At 44.7% G+C, this 22,216-nt stretch overlaps 1 protein-coding gene across 1 annotated transcript in view; it reads left to right on the top strand.

The window, feature by feature from the left end:
* The window catches only part of SORD (sorbitol dehydrogenase), a 114,322-nt gene that overhangs the window by 7,843 nt on the left and 84,263 nt on the right, over positions 1 to 22,216 (top strand). The window contains exon 2 of the mRNA XM_073618903.1: positions 13,621 to 13,822. Within this exon, the coding sequence (XP_073475004.1) occupies positions 13,754 to 13,822 (69 nt within the window). The 5' untranslated portion in view covers positions 13,621 to 13,753. The remainder of the gene's footprint in view (positions 1 to 13,620; positions 13,823 to 22,216) is intronic.

Raw genomic sequence — 22,216 nt, 5'->3', positions numbered from 1 at the left:
GTAAGGGGGGGGATTGCAATTGGGAGGACTCTATAAAGATACAGGAGTTCCGGTAGTAGTGACATCTTGACAGCCGCGACGCGCCCAAGCCAGGAAACGCACAGCGGCTGCCAAGAGGCCAGTAGGGTAGAGAGATGGGATAGCATAGGGAGGTAGTTTGTTTGGAAGAGTTGCGTTGGGTTACTCGTTAGCTTTATACCTAAGTATGGAATTGAGGAAGTGGACCAATTAAAAGGAAAAATATCCTGTAGGTGTTTAAACTCATCTTGAAGTGGATACTCGGTATATGTGGAGGGGGAGAGATGAAGAGGGAAGACCTAGAATACTTTAGCAGTCCAAAACATCCTTGGCAGCCTTTGAGGGGGGAGTTGAAAGCAGACTCCAGATATGCAAATGAGAAGAGAAACACAGGCGCCTGTAGGCTAGAAATGGAGGTTAAGGAAGTAAGGCACGAGTCTATCCACACTGGCACCACAACGATAAAACCGAGGCTTGGATCAGGCCGATGGTGAAGGCTGGAACATGGTGCCGAGCGTGATGACATCACTGGTGGGTTGCAAAGGCGTTTTGAAGCGTGCACACTGGTAGATGGGACTCAGGGCGCGCTCCTTTGTCAAGCTTGTTCCAGCCCTCACCAACGGCCTGATCCGGCCTGCTTGTTCTTGGACATTTTCTTGCAGGGTCAGCTCTATGTCATCTACCCTTGTTTCCAGATCTGCTATGCGGTGGCCTAATTCTCTTATCTCCCTGGATAGTCTATTAGTGATCTGGTCTGAGGTTGCTTTGAGGGCCCTCTGCAGCATGGATTCCATGTGTGTGAGCAAATCCTTCTGTGACATACCTGACTGTGGCAGTGCTGGGGAGCTGCTCAGATTGAGATCACGTTGTCCTCCTCTTCACTGTCCATCCGTCCCGGATCAGCAGGAGATGCAGCGTGCTGCTTAGCAAGGACTTTCGTCGCTATCTTAGAAAAGGCAAAGGGCTTCCTTGATTGGCTTAGGTTTATTTTTGCTGCGGTGCCCAGTTAAAACCATCCCGGTCGAGGCAGGGGGTGTTCCGCTGGTGTGGTCGGGTTGCAGGGCTGTTCAGAAGCCTGGTATAGCTCCGGTTATGCAGCAGGGAGTGCGGAGCTCTAATGGGACACGTCCTCCATATCGAGCCTCGCGCATGCGACCTGTTTTTTCTTTTTAATTCATGAAACAGTTCTTTTTCCAAACAAAATGGGTTTGAAAAATTACTGCGCTAATTCCGATCATTGTAAGGCTGGTTTCACACAGGCGGTCCGATCAGGTCCGCTCGTCAATTTTTCAGTGTCTCTAATAGACCCCTGATGTCTCCTTAAAGAGTACCTATCACTTTTAAAATGAAATAAAAAAAAAATGAAAAGCTCCCCCCGTGCTTGCACGCAAATGCAAATGTGCATGTAGGTCCAGCACTCATATGTAAATGTTGATTGCACCACACATGTGAGTTATCGCCATGAACATTAGAGTGAGAGGAATAATTCTAGTGCCAGAGCTCACTTTTAACTCTAAACTGGTAACATGTAAAGGCTTTAAGACCTCTTTCATATTGGGGCTTTTTTCAGGCGCTTTTGGGTTAAAATGGCACCTGTAAAGTGCCTGAAATACGCTTTTACACTGGGGCGGTGCGCTTGCAGGACGTTAGAAAAAGTCTTTCAAGCAGCGTCTTTTAGGTGGTGGAGGAGCGGTTCATGCACCGCTCCTCCACCGCCCCTGCCCATTGAAAGGAATGGGCAGCGCTGCCGTAGGGCCTGCAAAGTGCTTTGGCAGCGGCTCTTTTCGGGCGCTACTAACCCTTTATTCGGTCGCTAGCGGGGGTTAAACGCACCCCGCTAATGGCCGCAAATCGGCACTTTACCGCTAATGCGGCCCGTTGTCAGTGTAAAAGGGGTCTTAAAGTGTTGCCTATGGACATTTTAGGTACTGTAGTCACCAATTTACAGGTGTGCGCAATTTTAAATTTTTACATGTTTGGTATTAATTTACTTGATGCAACATCATTGTTTATATTTTACGAGCATTTTTTTTGTGTTTGCAGGCACAAACATTCATTTAAAAATTTTGCAGAATTTCTAACAACCACCATTTTTTATTCCAGTCCCTCTGCTTTCAAAAAATATATAATGTTTGGGGGTTTTAAGTACATTTCTAGCAAAAAAATGCAGATTTTTACATGTATGTGAAAAATTCCAAAACTGCCCCAGACAGCAAGCAGTTAAATAACTTTCTTTTGTACATATTCACTTTTTTAGGGCCAATTCACACTATCTGGGATGACAGACGCATGATAAACATCTGTCACCGCAGGGACACAGGAAACAGTTGCTTTCTATAGATCTCATTCACAACACAGCCTAGCATATTTTATTTTGTTTTGGCACGTGCTCACAGTTGGTTAATAAATTCCTAAACTTTTCTAACAAATACTTCCTTCTCAAACTCTTGTCATGTATGACTCACAGCCATCTTTCCTTCCTCCTGACAAGTTTTCTCAATCTCTCATGCACGCTCCCTGTAATCTCTGTGATTCTACTAATTATCAAATGATCTTAAGCCCTGGTTCACATTGGTGTGATTTGGCATGTGATTTGACATGTCAAATCGCATGCCAAATCGGCGGCAATTGCCGACAATGGCACCGTCCTAATCGGTGCAACACCGATTTCCAAAAGCCGTTTCTGTACTACTTTTGGCAATTTCGGGGTGCGATTTCTATTGACATCTGTGCAGAAACCCGTCCCCGAAATCGGAACTCACATGCAGGAATTAAATTGTGCGAGTTCAATTTCATTTCCGCACTCAGTGTGAACCTGGGCTTAATCCCACCTTCCAAACAAGATGGGAGCAACAAACTCAACCCCTCCCCCCTTCTCTTCAGTTTTGGGGATTGGGGAAGTGCTCAAATTAGGCACAATTAAAGGAGATCTGGATCTGCTATTGCTCATGAAGCCAGATGGATCTTTGCATTAGAAATAACGAGTCTGCAAGGTCCTATTAAGGGCTTTACTTATTTCCCATTCATACAAAACATTTCAGGCAAGCATGTAATAAAAAAATATTTATAAAAATAAACAATTGGCAGCAAAATGCAGTTAAAACATTCAAGGTTTGTAAATGGAGTGTTGAAATGTATAGACGTGTTGCCATGGCATAGCTGCCAACTGTCCCGGATTTCCCGGGACATTCCCGGGACTTGGACTTCATTCCCGGATTTGTGGTGTCCCGGGAAATGTCCCGAAAAATCCGGTTCCCGTTTTTGAATCCGCCGCCGCTAGAGGAAGTTGTGGAAGTTCAGGAAGATGGCTGGGGGGGCTAGACGAAGCTTCTGCGTCGTCGCCCACCCCCTGCCCTGCCCCGCCTCGGCCCGCCCCGCTCCGCCTCGGCCCGCCCCGCTCCGCTTCGCCCCGCTCCGCCTCGGCCCACCTACCCCCCGCCCCGCTGCCAGTCTGATATGGAAAGGGGCGGGGGTTCTAGGTGGGGGGGAGCGCGCGCACCGCTGTGGGACACCTGAGGTGAGTGGGGGTGGGGCACTGGGGACACCTGATGTGAGGGGGGGCACTGGGGACACCTGATGTGAGTGGGGGGGCACTGGGGACACCTGATGTGAGTGGGGGGGGCACTGGGGACACCTGATATGAGTGGGGGGGGCACTGGGGACTCCTGATGTGAGTGGGGGGGGCACTGGGGACTCCTGATGTGAGTGGGGGGGGCACTGGGGACATCTGATGTGAGGGGGGGGCACTGGGGACACCTGATGTGAGGGGGGGGGCACTGGGGACACCTGATGTGAGTGGGGGGGGCACTGGGGACACCTGATGTGAGGGGGGGGCACTGGGGACACCTGATGTGAGGGGGGGGCACTGGGGACACCTGATGTGAGGGGGGAGCTCCGCCGGGGACTCCTGATTGTGAGGGGGGCTCCGCCGGGGACTCCTGATGTGAGGGGGGGCTCCGCCGGGGACTCCTGATGTGAGGGGGGGCTCCGCCGGGGACTCCTGATGTGAGGGGGGCTCCGCCGGGGACTCCTGATGTGAGGGGGAGCTCCGCCGGGGACTCCTGATGTGAGGGGGGGCTCCGCCGGGGACTCCTGATGTGAGGGGGGGCTCCGCCGGGGACTCCTGATGTGAGGGGGGGCTCCGCCGGGGACTCCTGATGTGAGGGGGGGCTCCGCCGGGGACTCCTGATGTGAGGGGGGGCTCCGCCGGGGACTCCTGATGTGAGGGGGAGCTCCGCCGGGGACTCCTGGTGTGAGGGGGGGCTCCGCTGGGGACATCTGATGCAAGGACGGACTCTGCTCGGACATCTGAAGCAAGGACGGACGGCTGGTGGCAGGCGACGTGGCTGGTGACACGCTCAGGGATCCCACTGATTCTGCATTATGGTGAGTTGAATGATTTCATTTTATATTACAATATAATAATAGAAATAATGCGCTTCAATCATCCTGACACCATAACAACCATGGTGTCGGGATGATTGAAGTGCTAACACCAGGTGTTTGGAGTATCTTTATCTGCTGATTGTTAAACTTTCTAGAATACACATATTTTTATTGTGTAGGATCTAGGGCTGCTGTCCCGTCATTTCCCTCTCTCTCCCCCTCTCTCCCCCTCTCCATCCCTCATTCATTTCAGACTCTAACCACACCCTCTAGAGCCACGCCCATTTAAGCCATGCCCACAATTCCGCGTAAACCACGCCCAATTGTCTATTTTTGCTATGCCACGCCTGCTGACGAATGCCCCGCCCCCTAATTATTGGACAGCTCCGCCTACAGCCACAAAATTGTCCCACATTTTTTTTTTACAATGTTGGCAACTATGCCATGGTGGCACTGACGATAACACTCTTCTTCCTCCTAAAGTGAAATTAATCGAAAATGGAAATTAAGAATTCTTTTTTTTGGGGGGGGTTTAGAATTTGGGATGTACACTGATCAGCTATAACGTTTATGACCACTTACAGGTTAAGTAAATAACATTGATTATCCTGTTACAATGGCATCTGAAAGTTGATGGAATATATTAGGCAGCAAGTAAACCTGTATGGTGTGGTGTAGCTGCAAACTGGTCAGGGTGCCCATGCTGACCTGTGTCCACTGCCAAAAATGCCTGCAATGTGCATGTGAGCATCAGAACTGGACCACTGAACAATGAAAGAAGGTAACCTGGTCTGATGAATCACATTTTCTTCTTTTTTACTTCTGTGGATGCCTGGGTATGTGTGGGCAGGGTGGATTTGATTTAAATCAAGTAAATTTAAATTACTAGTAAAAAGGCTTGATTTAAATCAACTCAATTTAAAATGATAATTTTTAAAGAGCAACTGTCAACTCTGTCCCGCAGTGGCTTCTCCTCTGACCCGCTGTTGATTCACCAACAGTCCCATTCACTTTAAGGCTCTGTTTCCACTAGTGCGACTTTTCATGCGACTTGGGACTGAAAAGTCGCATGACAAATTGTTTCCCATGATTTCCAATGAGTACCGTTCATATCTGTGCGACTTCAAGTCGCAGCGACTTCAAAGTAGTCCCTGCACTACTTTGGTCCCACTTTGATGCGACTTGAGGTCCATAGATACAGGCATTGCTTCAAATCGCGGTAAAAAGTCGCGGTAAAATCGCGCGACTTTGGGGACGCACTAGTGGAAACATAGCCTAATGGGACGGCTGGTGATGTGGCAGTGACACAACAAGGTGAGGGACATGGTGGCAGCAGGTGAGTGGATGCCCGCTAACAGGCGCTACCATGATGGATCTGAAATGACAGGTGCTCTTTAAATGTAAGCACTTATTCTTGCTGGTGATTAGAATCTTTAATATTTCCAAACAAAATGAAGGTTTCCTATTTAGAATAATAAACTGCCAGGTTAGTAAAACAGTGATATAGGAACCATTTCAATCATACAGTTTGTAGTGTACATAGATTTGCAAAACAATGGGATAAAGGAATATTCCTGAACTTTGTTTTATTTTCATAGTTACTGTGAAATTGTGTGAATGCATCATTGCAGTGCATGGATTCATTGAATGAATTTACCAAAAATGTAAATATTGTAGAATATACAGCCTCATGCTACATAACTAAGCTCCATTTCATGCTGAATAAACTAAATGATTAATGTATCTTAAATAGAAAACTATATTTAGATAGATGTTTACTCCAAAAGCATTTTATTAAAATAAATATGTTGAAAATCAAAAAAGTCAGATTTAAATTAAAAAAAATCTGATTTTTGAAAAATCATAGACTTTATCCAACCTGCCTGTGGGTCGCTTACCTAGGAAAGATATAACACCAGGATGCTGTATGGGAAGAAAGCAAGCTAGTAGAGGCAGTGTGATACTTTGGGCAATGTTCTGCTGGGAAACCTTGGGTCCTGCTATTCATGTGACTGTTACCTGATACATACCACCTACCTAAATATTGTTGCTAACCATGTATACCCCTTCATGGAAACAGTGTTCCTTGATGGCATTGGCCTCTTTCAACAGGATAATGTGTCCTGACGCACTGCAAAAATAGTTTAAGAATAGTTTGAGGAACACAATAATGAATTTGAGATGTTGACTTGGCCTCCACATTCTGCAGATCTCAATCCAATTGAGCGTCTGTGGAATGTGCTGGAAAAACATGTCCAATCCACGGAGGCCCCACCTCACAACTTACAGGACTTAAAAGATCTCCTGATGGCCAGGTGCCAGATACCACAGCATAAACATAAATAAAAAGTGCTGCGCTGGTCCAATAAGGTGTAACTATGTGATAGTGTACGGTAGAACAAAATATACAGTATAAAAAACAAAGGGGTGTACGGGTAATGTGTCTGTCTGCACAGTATCCTGTGATAAAATCCAACGGTGTAAAGGAGTGAATATCTATCCTGTATCTAATGTCAGGACTGTAACGGTGCAGTGTGTGCAGGGAACCAATAGAAATAATCCTCTTACACACCTAGTGCTGATAAAGCTTGTGCAGATGAACCTTAAAGTGCTGTAGTGTCACTGTGCAACCCGTATCAATAAAATATAATCATAAAATATGTGTATAAAAGAATCAAATAATACATATCACAGAAATAACATATGCAAAGAGTAATATATATGGACGAAGAAAGTGCAAATTGTGCAGGGTAAATATATATGGACACAAAGTGAAAAACTATACAAAATAAATATTGTGCAAAAAACGCATCAGTGCAACATAGGTGTGTGGCATCACTCTATACGACCCAGGTAGAAAATGCCACTAGAAATATAGCTGCGTGAAGTCCAAACCAAGTCTTTGCAAATACAATGAAGCATATGTGCCAGTGCAAACTCAAAGGAGATATTCAGTGATCCTTTTAAAAATCCAAATGTGCAACAAGTAACCAGTGGGGTGCCGAAAGAGAGAGGGTGTCTATCCTCTTCGTGCTCAAACACACACAGATAGGTAGTGGCCCCTTACCTTGCGGCAATGGGATAACTGCATAGAGTGTAAATGGAGGAGATGGTCTCTCTTTGGGGTCCCTGGACCGGAGCCGATGGTCCCTGTACTTTAATCCCTCAGTACCAGCATCAACAATAGCAGAGCCAACATAAGGAGGAACAAAAAGGATGCCAGATAGTGTAGTATTTTGAATAAGGCGGTACTTTTATTCAAGTTAAAAGCATGTACTCACATGGCGTAGATGTACATCACATGTATATCCTACGAGCGGCGAGCTCGTCAATCCAGATCTGTGTCAGTGCCTATCCCGTCCCTACGCGTGACGTCACCCAATCACGTGACTTCATCAGTCTCTTTCGGCACCCCACTGGTTACTTGTTGCACATTTGGATTTTTAAAAGGATCACTGAATATCTCCTTTGAGTTTGCACTGGCACATATGCTTCATTGTATTTGCAAAGACTTGGTTTGGACTTCACGCAGCTATATTTCTAGTGGCATTTTCTACCTGGGTCGTATAGAGTGATGCCACACACCTATGTTGCACTGATGCGTTTTTTGCACAATATTTATTTTGTATAGTTTTTCACTTTGTGTCCATATATATTTACCCTGCACAATTTGCACTTTGTTCGTCCATATATATTACTCTTTGCATATGTTATTTCTGTGATATGTATTATTTGATTCTTTTATACACATATTTTATGATTATATTTTATTGATACGGGTTGCACAGTGACACTACAGCACTTTAAGGTTCATCTGCACAAGCTTTATCAGCACTAGGTGTGTAAGAGGATTATTTCTATTGGTTCCCTGCACACACTGCACCGTTACAGTCCTGACATTAGATACAGGATAGATATTCACTCCCTGACACCATTGGATTTTATCACAGGATACTGTGCAGACAGACACATTACCCGTACACCCCTTCGTTTTTTATACTGTATATTTTGTTCTACCGTACACTATCATATAGTTACACCTTATTGGACCAGCGCAGCACTTTTTATTTACTACCCATGGGCTTTGTTTGATCCCACGCAGTGTTTGCAGCTGTCCATGTGCACCATTGTTTTCCAAGGTAGCGCAGGAATAATTTATATAAAGATACCACAGCATACCTTTGGAGGCTAGTGGCATCAATGCTTTGAGGGGACAGGGTTGTTTTGGCATCAAAAGGGAGACCTACTCAATATTAGGTAAGTGGTCATAAAGTTATGGCTGATTGTTGTATACATATGCAACACTAGATGGCATTAAGGAGCATCAGTATTTAAAGGATCAGCATGTGATGACATCACCTACAATATGATGCTATGATGAAATATGACATCATCACATATTAAAATTTAATGGTTACGCATATGTATGTGATGATGTCATCAAAGAGCGCAAAAGGAGGCTATACAAACAAGTGCCACCACATGGCTAATGGTGACTTTGTTATGCTTTGAGATACTTTCTTTCCTGTTTTGAGGGTCACTGAGCACTTGAGAATTGTTTTTTTTTTTTTTAATTGAAGACGCCATGATTTTGTGGCGAAATGAGTTAAAATGGGTGGGTGGGGGGTTGAGTTTGTTGCTCCTGTCTTGTTGGAAGGTGGATTAAAGATCATTTGATGATTAGAATCACAGAGATTGAAGGGAGTGTGCATGGCTTGAGTCATATATAACAAGAGTTTATATATAAGAAAGTATTTTAGGGAATGTATTACCCTGCTGAGGAGTTAGTCATTGTAAGCAAGGGAAAAAAATAAAAAGATTAATTTTCTCTAATTATTATCATATAAGAGGTTATAAGAAGTTTTATCCAGGTCACCTTTAATTTAGTATAGTGTTGATCCTAAATCCACCTTCCAAAATAGTAATTGATTTTAAATGTAGAAATACATTCCACGCTTTTTATAAGATAATTTGGTGGGATTTTGTGGGACTTGGATGGTACATAGACATTGATAGTGGAATGTGTGTCACACCTTGTATATAAGTTATTTGAGAGTAGCCTTGAGCTGTGTGCAGGCAGTCATATAAGTAGATGGAGAAGCAACGGATGTACAGTGCATCCTGAAAATATTCACAGCGCTTCACTTTTTCCACATTTTGTTATGTTACAGCTTTATTCCAAAATGGATTAAATTCATTATTTTCCTCAAAATTCTACAAATATTACCCCATAATATTTGCAAATTTATTAGAAATAAAAAAGGAAAAAAATCACATGTACATAAGTATTCACAGCCTTTGCCATGACACTCAAAATTGAGCTCAGGTGCATCCAGTTTCCACGGATCATCCTTGAGATGTTTCTACAACTTGATTAAAGTTCTCCTGTAAATTCATTTGATTGGACATGATTTTGAAAGGCACACACCTGTCTATATAAGGTCCCACAGTTAACAGTGCATGTTAGAGCACAAACCAAACAATGAAGTCCAAGGAATTGTCTGTAGACCTCTGAGACAGAATTGTATCGAGACACAGATCTGGGAAAGGGTACAGAAGCATTCTGCATTATTGAAGGTCTCATTGAGCACAGTGGCTTCCATCATCCATATATGGAAGAAGTTCGGAACCACCAGGAATCTTCCTAGAGTGGGCCGCCTGGCCAAACTGAGCGATCGGGTAGAAGGGCCTTAGTCAGGAAGGTGACCAGGAACCGATGGTCTGACAGAGCTCCAGCGTTTCTCTGTGGAGAGAGGAGAACCTTCCAGAAGAACAACCATCTCTGCAGCACTTCACCAATCAGGCCTGTATGGTAGAGTGGCCAGACGGAAGCCACTCCTCAGTAAAAGGCACATGAAAGCCTGGAGTTTGCCAAAAGGCACCTGAAGGACTTTCAGACCATGAGAAACACAAAATTATTTGGTCTGATGAAACAAAGATTGAACCCTTTGGCCTGAATGAAAGCATCATGTCTGGAGGAAACCAGGTACTGCTCATCACCTGGCCAATACCATCCCTACAGTGAAGCATGGTGGTGGCAGTATCATGATGTGGGGATGTTTATCAGTGGAAGGAACTGGGAGACTAGTCAGGATAAAGGGAAAGATGAATGCAGCAAAGTATAGAGACATCCTTGATGAAAATCTGCTCCAGAGTGCTCTGGACCCCAGACTGGGTCGAAGGTTTATCTTCCAACAGGACAACAACCCACACAGCCAAGATAACAAAGGAGTGGCTACGGGACAACTCTGTGAATGTCCTTGAGTGGCCCAGCCAGAGCCCAGACTTGAACGTGAACATCTCTGGAGATATCTGAAAATGGCTGTTCACTGATGCTCCCATCCAACCTAATTGAGCTTGAGAGGTCCTGCAAATAAGAATGGGAGAAAATGCCCAAAAATAGGTGTGCCAAGCTTGTAGCATTGAGAAAAATAATGAATTTGATCAATTTTGCAATAAGGCTGTAACATAACAAAATGTGGAAAAAGTGAAATGCTTTAAATACTTTCCGGATGCACTGTATGAAGCCACACAGTTGAGTTTGACAGTTAAGCCCCAATTACAGAGCATCCGTTTAGCTGATCATATCTATTTATATGCAGCTCAATGCTATCCCAAAATGATAGGCAAACAGTTCTTCCTGCTGTACGGGGCTGAGCGCCCGTGTGAATGAAGCCTATTTATTCTTGAAGGAGGCTGGGGATGCTGAAATTCACTGCAGTAGCCTGCTCTACATACAGTCAGCACAGTCCTGTTTCAGGTGTTGCTGTGATTTGCTGTCTCATAGACAAAGGATCACTTTGTCTCATGCCTCCATCGTTTAGCAAACATCTTGTCTTTTTTTACATTAATACAAGGTGTTCTCTGATTGGATGAGGTAGAGAGGATGGGTGGATAATGTCACAATCATCATCTTATCCAATAAGAGCATGCCTTGTATTCATTAAACTTCCCATACCTGTCTGTCCATGCTGTACATTGAGCTGCACTTGCTGTGTAAAAATCCAGTGCATGCTCAGGAATTACATCATCTCAGGCCGGCCAATTAAAATAGCTGAGGATTGATACCCAGAAGCTGCCAGGCTGAAGATATCAGCAGCCGACAGGGACTCCGGGGGATCGCAGCACTGGAAAACAGGTGAAAATAGTTCCGCTTTAAATAAGAAAAGACTGTCAGACAGCAGTGATCACCGTAGGTAATCGCCAGCCTTGCGGACAGCCACTGCCAATCTATCATTGAAATGTACAGGTCTCGGCTGCGCTCATAGATGGCTGAAACAGCTGCAGGACTCAGCAGATTCATTCATCCTGGCACTGTAAGGGCAAAACTGCAAGGGATCATTTTTTAGTTGCCTGAAGTTGGGCTTTAAAGTGACCCTGTCAGGAAGTTCAGTGCTGGAAGCTCTACTGCAAAGAAACATTTCAGCAAATATGCCAATAAACATGCTGCTTTCTTCACAAAGTAGTCATTTTGTACTTTTGCAATGCTTTGACAGGGTTGCTTTACTTGTCCATAGTCTCAGCACAGATGCACTTTAATGTGCATTAAAAAAAACTAATCGTTCACAATGAAATTGTGCTTTAACATTTGGCCGCATTGTGAAGTGTGCCGCTAGCTATATATCCTGAAACATTATGAGGCCTAGCCCAGAGATCTTTGGGAAATGGGAAAGTCAAACATCCATTGTTCCTGTAGAGGCCTTGAATTGTTCCCTTCCTGAATGCTGGATTTGCGTTTCTGTGTTGGTAACTATGCAATGGTCCCTTCATACTACCAGCATCTACTGCACTGCACAAGTAAATGTAACACTACTCTTCATATCCAGAATCCTGGGCAATTCTTTATATTTTTGAAGAACTGGGGAAAACTGTTATGGGAACTGCAAAATTAAATAAAATAAAAGATTATAATCAGAGGTTGAGCTGCACGATTAATTATTAAAGAATTGCGATTCTATCCCCTCGCGATATTAACACAGCATTTTCCGGATACAGTGCAGAGAGTTCTCTGCTGACTGCTGACAGCTGTCAAAAAAAAAAACAACAAAAAAAAAACAGGCAGCCTGTCAAGTTTATGACAACATCCCTTAAGGTCGGTTCACACTAGGACGACTTGTCAGGCGACCTAGCCACCTGACAAGTAGCGTCCCGTTCTGTACAATGGAACCGTTCTACACTCCGACTTAGAAAAAGGTTCCTGTACTACTTTGGGGGCGACTTGCATAGACTTCTATATAGAAGTCGTTTTGCAAGTCGCCGCCCCTGTCGTGTCCAGGTCGCCTGAGGCAGTCGCGCTGCAAGTCGCGCTGCCTCAGTGTGAACCAGGGCTTAGGCAGAGATAAGAGAAACATTGTAACATTTGTTTCTTTTAGATCAAAGGAATGAATTTTGGTCTGTAAATGAGGTCAGTTTAACCACTTAAAAACTAAACCTTTTTCTGACACTTGTTGCTTACAAGTTAAAATCAGTATTTTTTGCTAGAAAATTACTTTGAACCCCAAACTTTATATATATATATTTTTAGCAGAGACCCTAGAGAATAAAATGGCGGTTGTTGCAATATTTTGCCAAACTGAATTTGCACAGCGGTCTTTCAAACACAGTTTTTTGGGAAAAAATACACTTTAATGAATAAAAAAAAAACCTAAACCGTAAAGTTAGCCCAATTTTTTTGTAAAATGTGAAAGATTATGTTACGCCGTGAGAATCGTGAGAGAATTGTGATCTTTTTATTCTAAGCAAAAAATTGTGATTCTCATTTTGGCCAGAATTGTGCAGCTCTACTCAGAGGTATACAAATTACTTTCACATTCAGGAGAAATTAATTTGTTCGGAATAGCATTCAGTGCTATGTAGGAGCCAATAGGAACCTTTAGAAGCAAGACATATGCATATGGCATTTTTTTTTTTTTTTTTTAATGTAAAAAATATTGTCATTGAGTATTTTATCAGGTTCATTGTCTTCTTACTCACACTAGGGACTTGTCCAGACCCAGGTCTTCAATACAGACTATATTATAATATAATGCAATTGTAATATGTTCAGTAAAACTCTTGTGAGGAGTAGTATTTTGTACAGTTTAAAAGTTTACTAGACGTTTGGCATCAATGTTAATGCACTATAAATATTAGACTCAACAGTTATAAATTATAGATTTAACTGACTAAGCAAAGACAGATTGCCAAATTGCTTTAACCAATGTCCCTCTCTTGTAGACAGGGTCAAAATCTAAAACGAGACCTGACAATCTAACACTAAGGTAAAACTTTAACCTGGAACTCAGATGTGGAAAATATCACTGCAGCAGACAAAGTAAGAACACACAAAAACAACTCCGAAGTAAGAAACATGGCAGCGACAAATCAGCTTGGTGAGAACTTGTCTGTGGTAGTCCATGGAGTTGGAGATCTTCGTTTGGTAAATCCTTTTTTTTTTTTTTTTTTGCACATTAATTTAGTGACCTTGATGCATTCTTCTTTTATTTTAGTTTGCATAAAGTGGAAAAGGGTTAGAATTTGATTCAGGTTTAAGCAGTGTCTGGATTTTTGTGTCAGATTTCTCTTGTCTTCCTGTCTGTTCCGACACTCATTATTTAAACGGTAAGGCACCATTCACACCTGATCACGGATGGAATCGCCGCGATTCCACATGTGATTTCAAAACGCTGCAAACCCGGGACGGGTTTGCGATCCTATTTCTTTTTAATGGCACCCCAATTGCGCCGTGATTTTGCCACAATTGTCGCGTGGTAAATTGCACTGCAATCGCAACACTCAATGCTGTCTCCCCCAAAAGAAGCACATGTTCCTTTTGGAGCGTATGTGCTCAGGTGTGAATAGAGCCTAAATGAGAAGAACTTTCTGCCATCTGGACAAAGACAGCTATAAAGTACTGGCGGAGTTTCCAAACCATTTCACTGTACTAGAAAAAAATGTTTTTATTGTTACCTTTGTCACTGTTCAGAGAAATCCTATTCAATTCCTGTTCTGCCTGACACCTATTACAAAAATAGGTAAAGAGGGGGAGTTTCTCAGATGGGGCTACAGACAGTAATGAAGAGGTAAGTTGATAGAGGTTCTAACTTTTTTACACGCTATCCAAAATTACAGCTGAACTCCAGGCACTAAAACGGTAAGTTAAAAGAGAAGTATGGGGGTTTAAAAAAAAAAAAAGTATACTTACCTAGGTGGATGCAGCATCGCGAGAGCACCTAACTTAGGCTCCCAATGGCTCGCTAAGTGGCTGAGCCAGTTGCCAGTCCAGGCATTTAGTAGATCTGACTGTAAAGTTGGGATTGATCTAACGCCCGGACCGGCTGAGTGACATGAGCCGACAGCTGACTTTAGCCCGCTGTCAACTGAAAATGGGTCACAGGAGTGCAGAACAAACTGCACTTCTGTGATCCATAGGAAAAGTTGGTCCAAGCTTTTTTTGGCCCTTACTTCTCTTTTAAATATATTCTTAAAGGGTTTGTTAACCCATCTATATAAAACTATGCCAGCCCCTCTATTAGAGGCTGGCATAGCACACTATATCAGTAGTTTTAAAAAAAACAAGTTTCCTAAATATCATATTTATCGGCATATAACAGGCACAGGTGTATAACACGCATCTTCATTTTAGGAGGAAAGTTTCAGGAAAAAAACTTAAATTTTGAATAAAGAACTTTGAAGCAAAATAAGGGTCAGTGCCCATCAGTGCAGCCTCATCATTGCCCATCTGCAGCCTCATCATTGCCCATCTGCAGCCTCACCATTGCTTATCTGCAGCCTGATCAATGCCATCTGCAGCCTCACAATTGCCCATCAATGCAGCTTGATCAATGCCCATCTGCAGTCTCACAATTGCCCATCAATACAGCCTGATCAATGCCCATCTACAGCCTCGCAATTGCCCATCAATGCAGCTTGATCAATGCCCATCTGCAGCCTCACCTCAGATTACTGCCTTGGAGGAGACAGGGAGGGGGGCGGGATGAGTGCCATCAGATTACATACAGCGAGAATCTCCTGTTTACTCAGCGCCCTCTTTAATACAAAGTCCAGCCTCCTGGGCCGGCTTCTATGATAGACAGAACACTGGTCCAATGCCGGCCCAGGAGACGGGACTTCCTATTACAGAGGCTGCTGAGTAAACAGGAGATTCTCGCTGTATGTACTCTGATGGCGCTCGACCCGCCCCCCTCCCCGTTCCCCTCCCTGTTCCCTCCTAGGCAGCCCAAATTGCATTATGGGTGTATAATAAGCACACACTATTTGCACCCGATTTTCAGGGTGAAAAAGTGCGTGTTATACGCCAATAAATACAATACCTAATTTGAGCTGTCTTCAGGCCAGTCACATCACTCACAGCCACTTTACAGCGGCGATAGATTGCTTCTGTGGGAGGGGCCATAATCTCCCTCTGACGTCAGCCTATGAGATCACGTGGCCACTCGTCTCTTCCGCAGAAACCCTGTATCGGAGCTGTAAAGTGGCCGCGAGTCATGTGACCGGCCTAAAGACAGCTCAAATTTTTAAAACTACTGACATAGTGTGCTATGCCAGCCTCTAATAGAGAGGCTGGCAGTGATAATTAAAGTTTTTTTTTTAATTTTACAAGAATAGCGGCGGGGGGCAGGTCCGTGCCGGGGACAGACACAGAGGGAGATTACGGGCAGAAAGGAGGGCCAGAGGAGGGATAGAGGAGAGCAGAGGGGACAGATACGTATGACGAAGGGACGTACTTTGACCACGGTGATCAGGGTGGAGCAGCCATGATTTTCGTGATCTGTTTAGAGAGGGCATACAGGAAGTCCCAGGTTCAGGGTTTTTTTTTTACAGTTTAGAGGGGGGCAGATTACACAGCATAAGCACTGTGCTGTGTAATCTGCTTTTAGAGACCAGAATCTGTATGTATTTTTTTGGGGTTAACAAACTTTAAATTGACACACAGGATATAAATCCACTTGTGCGCACCAAATACTTTTCCCAGATATTATCTTGTACAAGTAGCAGTAAGATCACTTCTGTGCTGCATATGGCCTGTGCAGAGAGCAGAGCTGTGGGAGGGTCCCAGCTTACCCACCCATGACAGGCTGACCCACCCATGACAGAGACAAGACCAGTCACCCTGTACAAGGAGAGAGAGCATCCACTCACTGGTCTTAATTACAGGAAGCTCCTACACAAATGCAAAGTTTCATGGTGGATTCCTTCACAGATGTGGAATAAATAAACTAAGTATACCAAGATTCAGTTAACACAAATGTCTCTTGTATTTAGACAGAATTGGTTATCCAATGCGTTTAACTGTAAAAAAGAAGTTTGACTGGTGTATGGTGTTGGGCTTTATCAACTGCAAGCTTTCAAACAAAGAATGCTTGCAGTTAATAAGAGTATAGATCTGTGAGATGAAACAATCAGCGCCAAAAGTGTAAATAAACAGTGAAATAATACCGTGTTACTCAATGCTATAAATAATACCCTAATTATAAACGTGCATGGCACACGGCGGCACTACTTTTGGAGGTTTTACATGTGATTTTAAAAGTTTTATCTTGCAAGTGCATCTTTTTTTGGGGGGCTTTTGAATAAATTTATATACGGAGAACACTATGGTCTCTATACTTATTATTTACATATCCTGAAATCATTGAATCTTGAGCGGAGTTGGGAGGTGATTTGTTTCCTTGGATGCGAGTGTGCTTAGTTGCCATTAGAAAGGAACAATCTGGATTACCCACCATTGTTTGTGAAGAGGAGGAGATCATGAAGGACTCGTGGGGAGATTTATATATGAGTTTTAAAGTGGAGGGCCACCCTGAAAAAAAAATTACACCAAAAATACTAAAAAAAAAAATAAAAAAAAAACATTTGAAAATTTTTTTTTTTTAAACTTACCTAAACCCTTGTTGCTAGGCAGTCTTGCTAATCTGCCTCTTCCTTTTCCGCGGCGTCTTCTGATTTTCGGTGAGCGCCCCGTTGTCTTCTGAGAACTGTGTGTGTTCCCAGAACACCACGGGGGCCATTCAGAGCGCCGCGCTGCTCGCGCGTGCGCAGTAGGAAACTGGCAGTGAAGCAGCAAGGCTCCACTGCCTGTTTCCCTTACCTAGGATGGCGGTGCCGGGACCCGAGAGCTAAGGGACGGGTCGGCCTCGGGCGGCCGACATCGCGGGCACCCAGGACAGGTAAGTACTTATTTAAAGTCAGCAGCTACAGTGTTTGTAGCTGCTGACTTTTAATTTTTTTTTTTACGGCCGGAATCCCGCTTTAACTCATCTGGGAGGTGAGCGCACATTTGTACTGGTGGTGGTGTGCACTCCTTTTGAGGACGAATAATCACTGTGGTGGAAATGTGTGGAAACCCTGATCATAAGAAGAGTTTTTGTTTCAACTTTTGTGGACTATTTATCACAGATGTGTATGATTTATTAAGATTAAGATTAGATATTTTGTAATTTTATTTAAGCAATTTTATATACATAGCGCTACATTAATTTATTATAACAAGACTATAGATCTACACAATTTCCTGGCACTGGTCTCTACTATTCTTTTCTCTAGTCATCTTCCAGGACGGCACAACCTGAGAGATGACTGGTCCACCTGACAGGAAAAACAATCAACACACAAGGTTAAAAGGCTCCTCCCTTCCCCCTGCACCTCAGTTCTTGATTGGTTTTCCCGGCAGCGAAACGTTTGTTGCTTTTTGTCAGACCTGAAGCTGATAGCGGACGGTCCCCCCCCCCCCGGGAGCTGGACACCAAAGCCAGGAGGGCTGCAGGTCCAGCCAGGGCTCAGTCCCTTCTCAGGGGGCCCCAATGGCCGAGGGGTTTCTTCCTCGGCAAGGAGCCTCCCGGGTACAAAGGGGTATCCCAGAGCTTCTGTGGGCACATACCTCTTGCCTTTACCTTCCACCCAGTCAGGTACAGGGGAGCCGAAGGAACCGGAGCTCATGCTGGAGTCTAGGCTGCTGGAGGGGCAGAGGATGTCTGTCCTAGGCTACCAGGAGAGGCCACAGGTGAAATTTCTGCTCCATAGGGAGCGCTGTAACACTCCTGTGTTAGGAGTAAACGTTCTGGCTGGGTGGAGCAAGATGGCACCGTTTCTGGGCACTGTCACTTCCGGTTGCCGGTCTATGCCAAAATGACGGATCCAGAGACACTAGAGGCCAAATCTCCCTTCCGACAGCGGGACTCCAGCAAAATGGCGGCGTCTGGGCAATAAATACTCCGGAGAGACAGGCGGAGGCCCCACAAGTTCTCTCTCACCTTCTGGATCGCCCCTTGGTATGGAACCAGCAGGGAACAGATATGGAAAGCGAGGAGGACACAGAGGTACCTTTAGCCCAGGAGGAGGCCACAGGTGGTGAGTCCTCTTCTGTTTGGCAGGCAGTGGGGTAAGAGAGGTCTTACCCACACCGCAAGGGGGGCGGGGACAGGAGAAGGGCTTAAAGACTATTTGAGTTTGGATTATGTCTTTTTGTCTCCTTAGAACTCAGTGGCTCTGCTCAAGGGGCCCACAAGTAAGGAACCTCACAGGTTATGAGGGGCTTTCTTACGGTACAGTCAGAGATGCTTTCTACCCTCCAATCTCTGAAGACAGTTATAGAATCTAAGGAAGCGCCTAATACTAGTGGCAGAGAGTTTCTGTACTCTAGAGAAGGCACTTCCTCTCAGGAAGGTATTTCAGATAGAGGTCAGAAAACCCTGCAGAGACCCCCATCCTATGTCACTTTGGGAGTAGAGGAGTTTGAGGACCCGCAGGAGTCAGATGAAAACTCATTAGAGGAGGGAGAAAACTCAGACTCTGAGAGCCAGAGTAGTGACAGTCCTAGAGCTAATAGACCTCTTTTTCCTGTGGAGGACATGGGGCAGTTGCTCAGGGCAATCTATGCCTCTGAGGATATCCCAGAACCTCCACTTCAGGCGACAGCCGGGGATAAGATGTACAGAGAGTTGGGTAAACCTCAGTCCAGGGTATTCCCAGTCCATCAGACTCTGAAGGAGGTAATTTTGAGAGAGTTGAAGGACCCGGAAAGAAAGGTCCTTAAACTCAAAACTTGGAAGAGGAGGTTTCCTTTTGGGGAAGAGGAGAAGTTTTTCAAGAACCCCAAGTTAGACGCAGCCCTGTCACAGGTCTCTAAAAAATCTGATTTGTCATTTGTGGACTCAGGTAACTTAAAAGACCAAATGGACAGAAGGGCTGAGACACTACTGAGAAGAGCGTGGGATGCCAATGCGGCGGGCCATGGCTCCTTTCTTGGCGTCAGCCTGGGTGGCAAGAAATGTGGATGCATGATTAGGCAGGCTCTCTGACCATGTTGCTAGAGGGAGTGATTCTAAAGAAATCAGACTCTCTAGAGATAATAGGCAAGGCTGTGGCATATTTAGCAGATGCGGCAGTTGAGACTGTCAGGAACACGGCTAAATCAGCGGCCCTCCTTAACTCCACAAGAAGGGCCGTCTGGGTCAAGTCATGGGAAGGGGACCATATGTCCAGGTCACGGCTCTGCGGTTTGCCCTTTGAGGGTTCCCAGCTCTTTGGGCCTGGCCTGGATCAGGTCTTGTCACGATCAGCAGAGAAAGGGGGAAAAAAGTTCCCGGTAAAATCCAGGTGTCAGAGGAATAATCAACCCGGCCGTATTCTGCCTACTGAATCACTTGCTTGACCCGGATCGTCCATGACCACTCTGCTCTTCTCCTGGACCCGACCTACGGCTTGTTTAAACGGATTCTGCCTTGTCTTCAGTGTTTGACCCCTTGCTTGTGACCCGTATTTGCTTGCTGTCTCCTGTGCTTGAACCTCTGCTAGTGACCTGGACTTGCCTGTTGTCTCCTGTGCTTGAACCTCTGCTAGTGACCTGGACTTGCCCGCTATCTCTTGTGCTTGACCCTCTGCCTGTGTCCCAGATCTGCCTGCTAACCTTGTGTTTTATCCTCAGCCTGGTTCAGACCCTCTGAATTGCCAGTCTCTGCACATCTACCAGGACCCTTCAAGGAGTATAACGCAAGTTCCATCCTGCCTGCTGGTACCTGTGCCTCTTCATGCTATCTGCTCCCTGTTCCACCTCCAGGGGGCGGACTGCGCCTAGTCACAAGGGTGAATCGCTCTCGGCATCTCTGCCTCACTAAGTACCTATCTGATACCAGGAGAGTGAAGGGCAAGAAGTTTTTTTTCGTCCCCCCTCTAACCAAGGACAATTCAAGGCCAAGAAGGACACGAATAGAAGGTGGGGGAAGGGAAAGAGCGGACAAAAAGGTAATCTGCTCTTTTCTGGACCTAAAGATACCACCAAGCAGTCAAAGTGACGCCAGCGTCAGGGTAGGGGGGAGACTGTCTCGCTTTGTCCCTCAGTGGAGCAAGATCTCCGAAAGCACCTATATCTTACAGATCTTGACAGAGGGATATCGGCTGGAACTTCTATCCACTCCCCCTCAAAACTTTATTCTTACCCATTGCCCCCAAGGATACTTCAAGGGCAGCAGGGTTGTTGGACAACTTACAGGGATTGGCGTATCAGGAGGTGATCGTCCCTGTTCCACCGGAAGAGCTTTACCAGGGATTTTACTCCCATGTTTTTGTCGTCCAAAAACCGTCAGGGAAATTTTGCCTGATATTAAACCTCAGGAAGCTAAACAAGTTTTTGCGACAAAAGAGCTTCCGGATGGAAAGTATATACACTGTGCGCAGGCATCTATTAAAAGATGCGTTTTTGGCCACAAAAGATCTGAGGGACACTTATCTTCATATCCCGATTGCCCGGGAACACCAATCCCTGTTGAGATTCGCAGTCCTTCCAAGCAAGGGGATTCCACACTGGAAATTCCGAGCTCTTCCCTTTGGATTAACTGCAATCCCAAGGATTTTCACAAAGGTCCTGGCGGAGGTTGTAGCTTACCTATATCCCTTATACCAGGGATCCTCAAACTATGGCCCTCCAGCTGTTGCAGAACTACACATCCCATGAGGCATTGTAAAGCTCTGACATTCACAGACATGATTAGGCATGATGGGAATTGTAGTTCCTGAACAACTGGAGGGCCGTAGTTTGAGAACCCCTGCCTTATACCCTACCTAGACGACCTTCTGGTCTACGGGCAGTCTTTAGAACAGGTGGGAGTAGACGTAGGCAGAGTAATCTTCACTATGGAATCCTTGGGCTGGATAGTGAACAGAGAGAAATCTTCTCTGGTACCATCCCAAATAAAAGTTTTCCTGGGATATCTGGTGGATACAGGGGCTCAGAAACTTTTTCTCCCAGAGGAAAAACAGTTAAAAGTGGTTCCAGCAGTCTCTTCTTTATTGGAACCCAGGGATTGCTCTCGCAGGCAGATTATGAGGGTATTAGGTTTGATGACCTCATGTATTCCAGCGGTTCCCTGGGCTCAGCATAAATAAAGAAGATGGTGATTGCGCTGTGATAAACAAAAGGGGAACAAGGAAAAGTGGATGGGACTAAGCTAAAGTGCATAAAAGACAAATCATATATATCAGATGACCTAAGTGCATAAATTGGGCACATATAAGGGCTCACAAATGCAGGGAAGAACTAGCATATATATATAATATAGGAATACGTATAAAAGGGCTCTTAAATAATAAAAAGAAATGGTATATAAATATTAGTGCATGAAAGCAGTACTGACATCAATAAAGAATGCAAATAAAAATTACAAAATAGATGTGTATACCAATATCAAGTGGGTGCATAAGCCCATCAGGCATAAAGACAATAAATGTTGATTGGGTCAGAATACTGACATGAGTGGAAAACACTGCAAACAAATAATAACATACAAAAAAATAAATGATGAAAAATAAAAAATAT

Source organism: Aquarana catesbeiana, linkage group LG03 (genome assembly GCF_042186555.1).
Source record: "Aquarana catesbeiana isolate 2022-GZ linkage group LG03, ASM4218655v1, whole genome shotgun sequence".
Taxonomy (NCBI): domain Eukaryota; kingdom Metazoa; phylum Chordata; class Amphibia; order Anura; family Ranidae; genus Aquarana; species Aquarana catesbeiana.
Note: the sequence above shows the minus strand (reverse complement) of the source record. Positions and strands in the feature narration are given on the sequence as shown.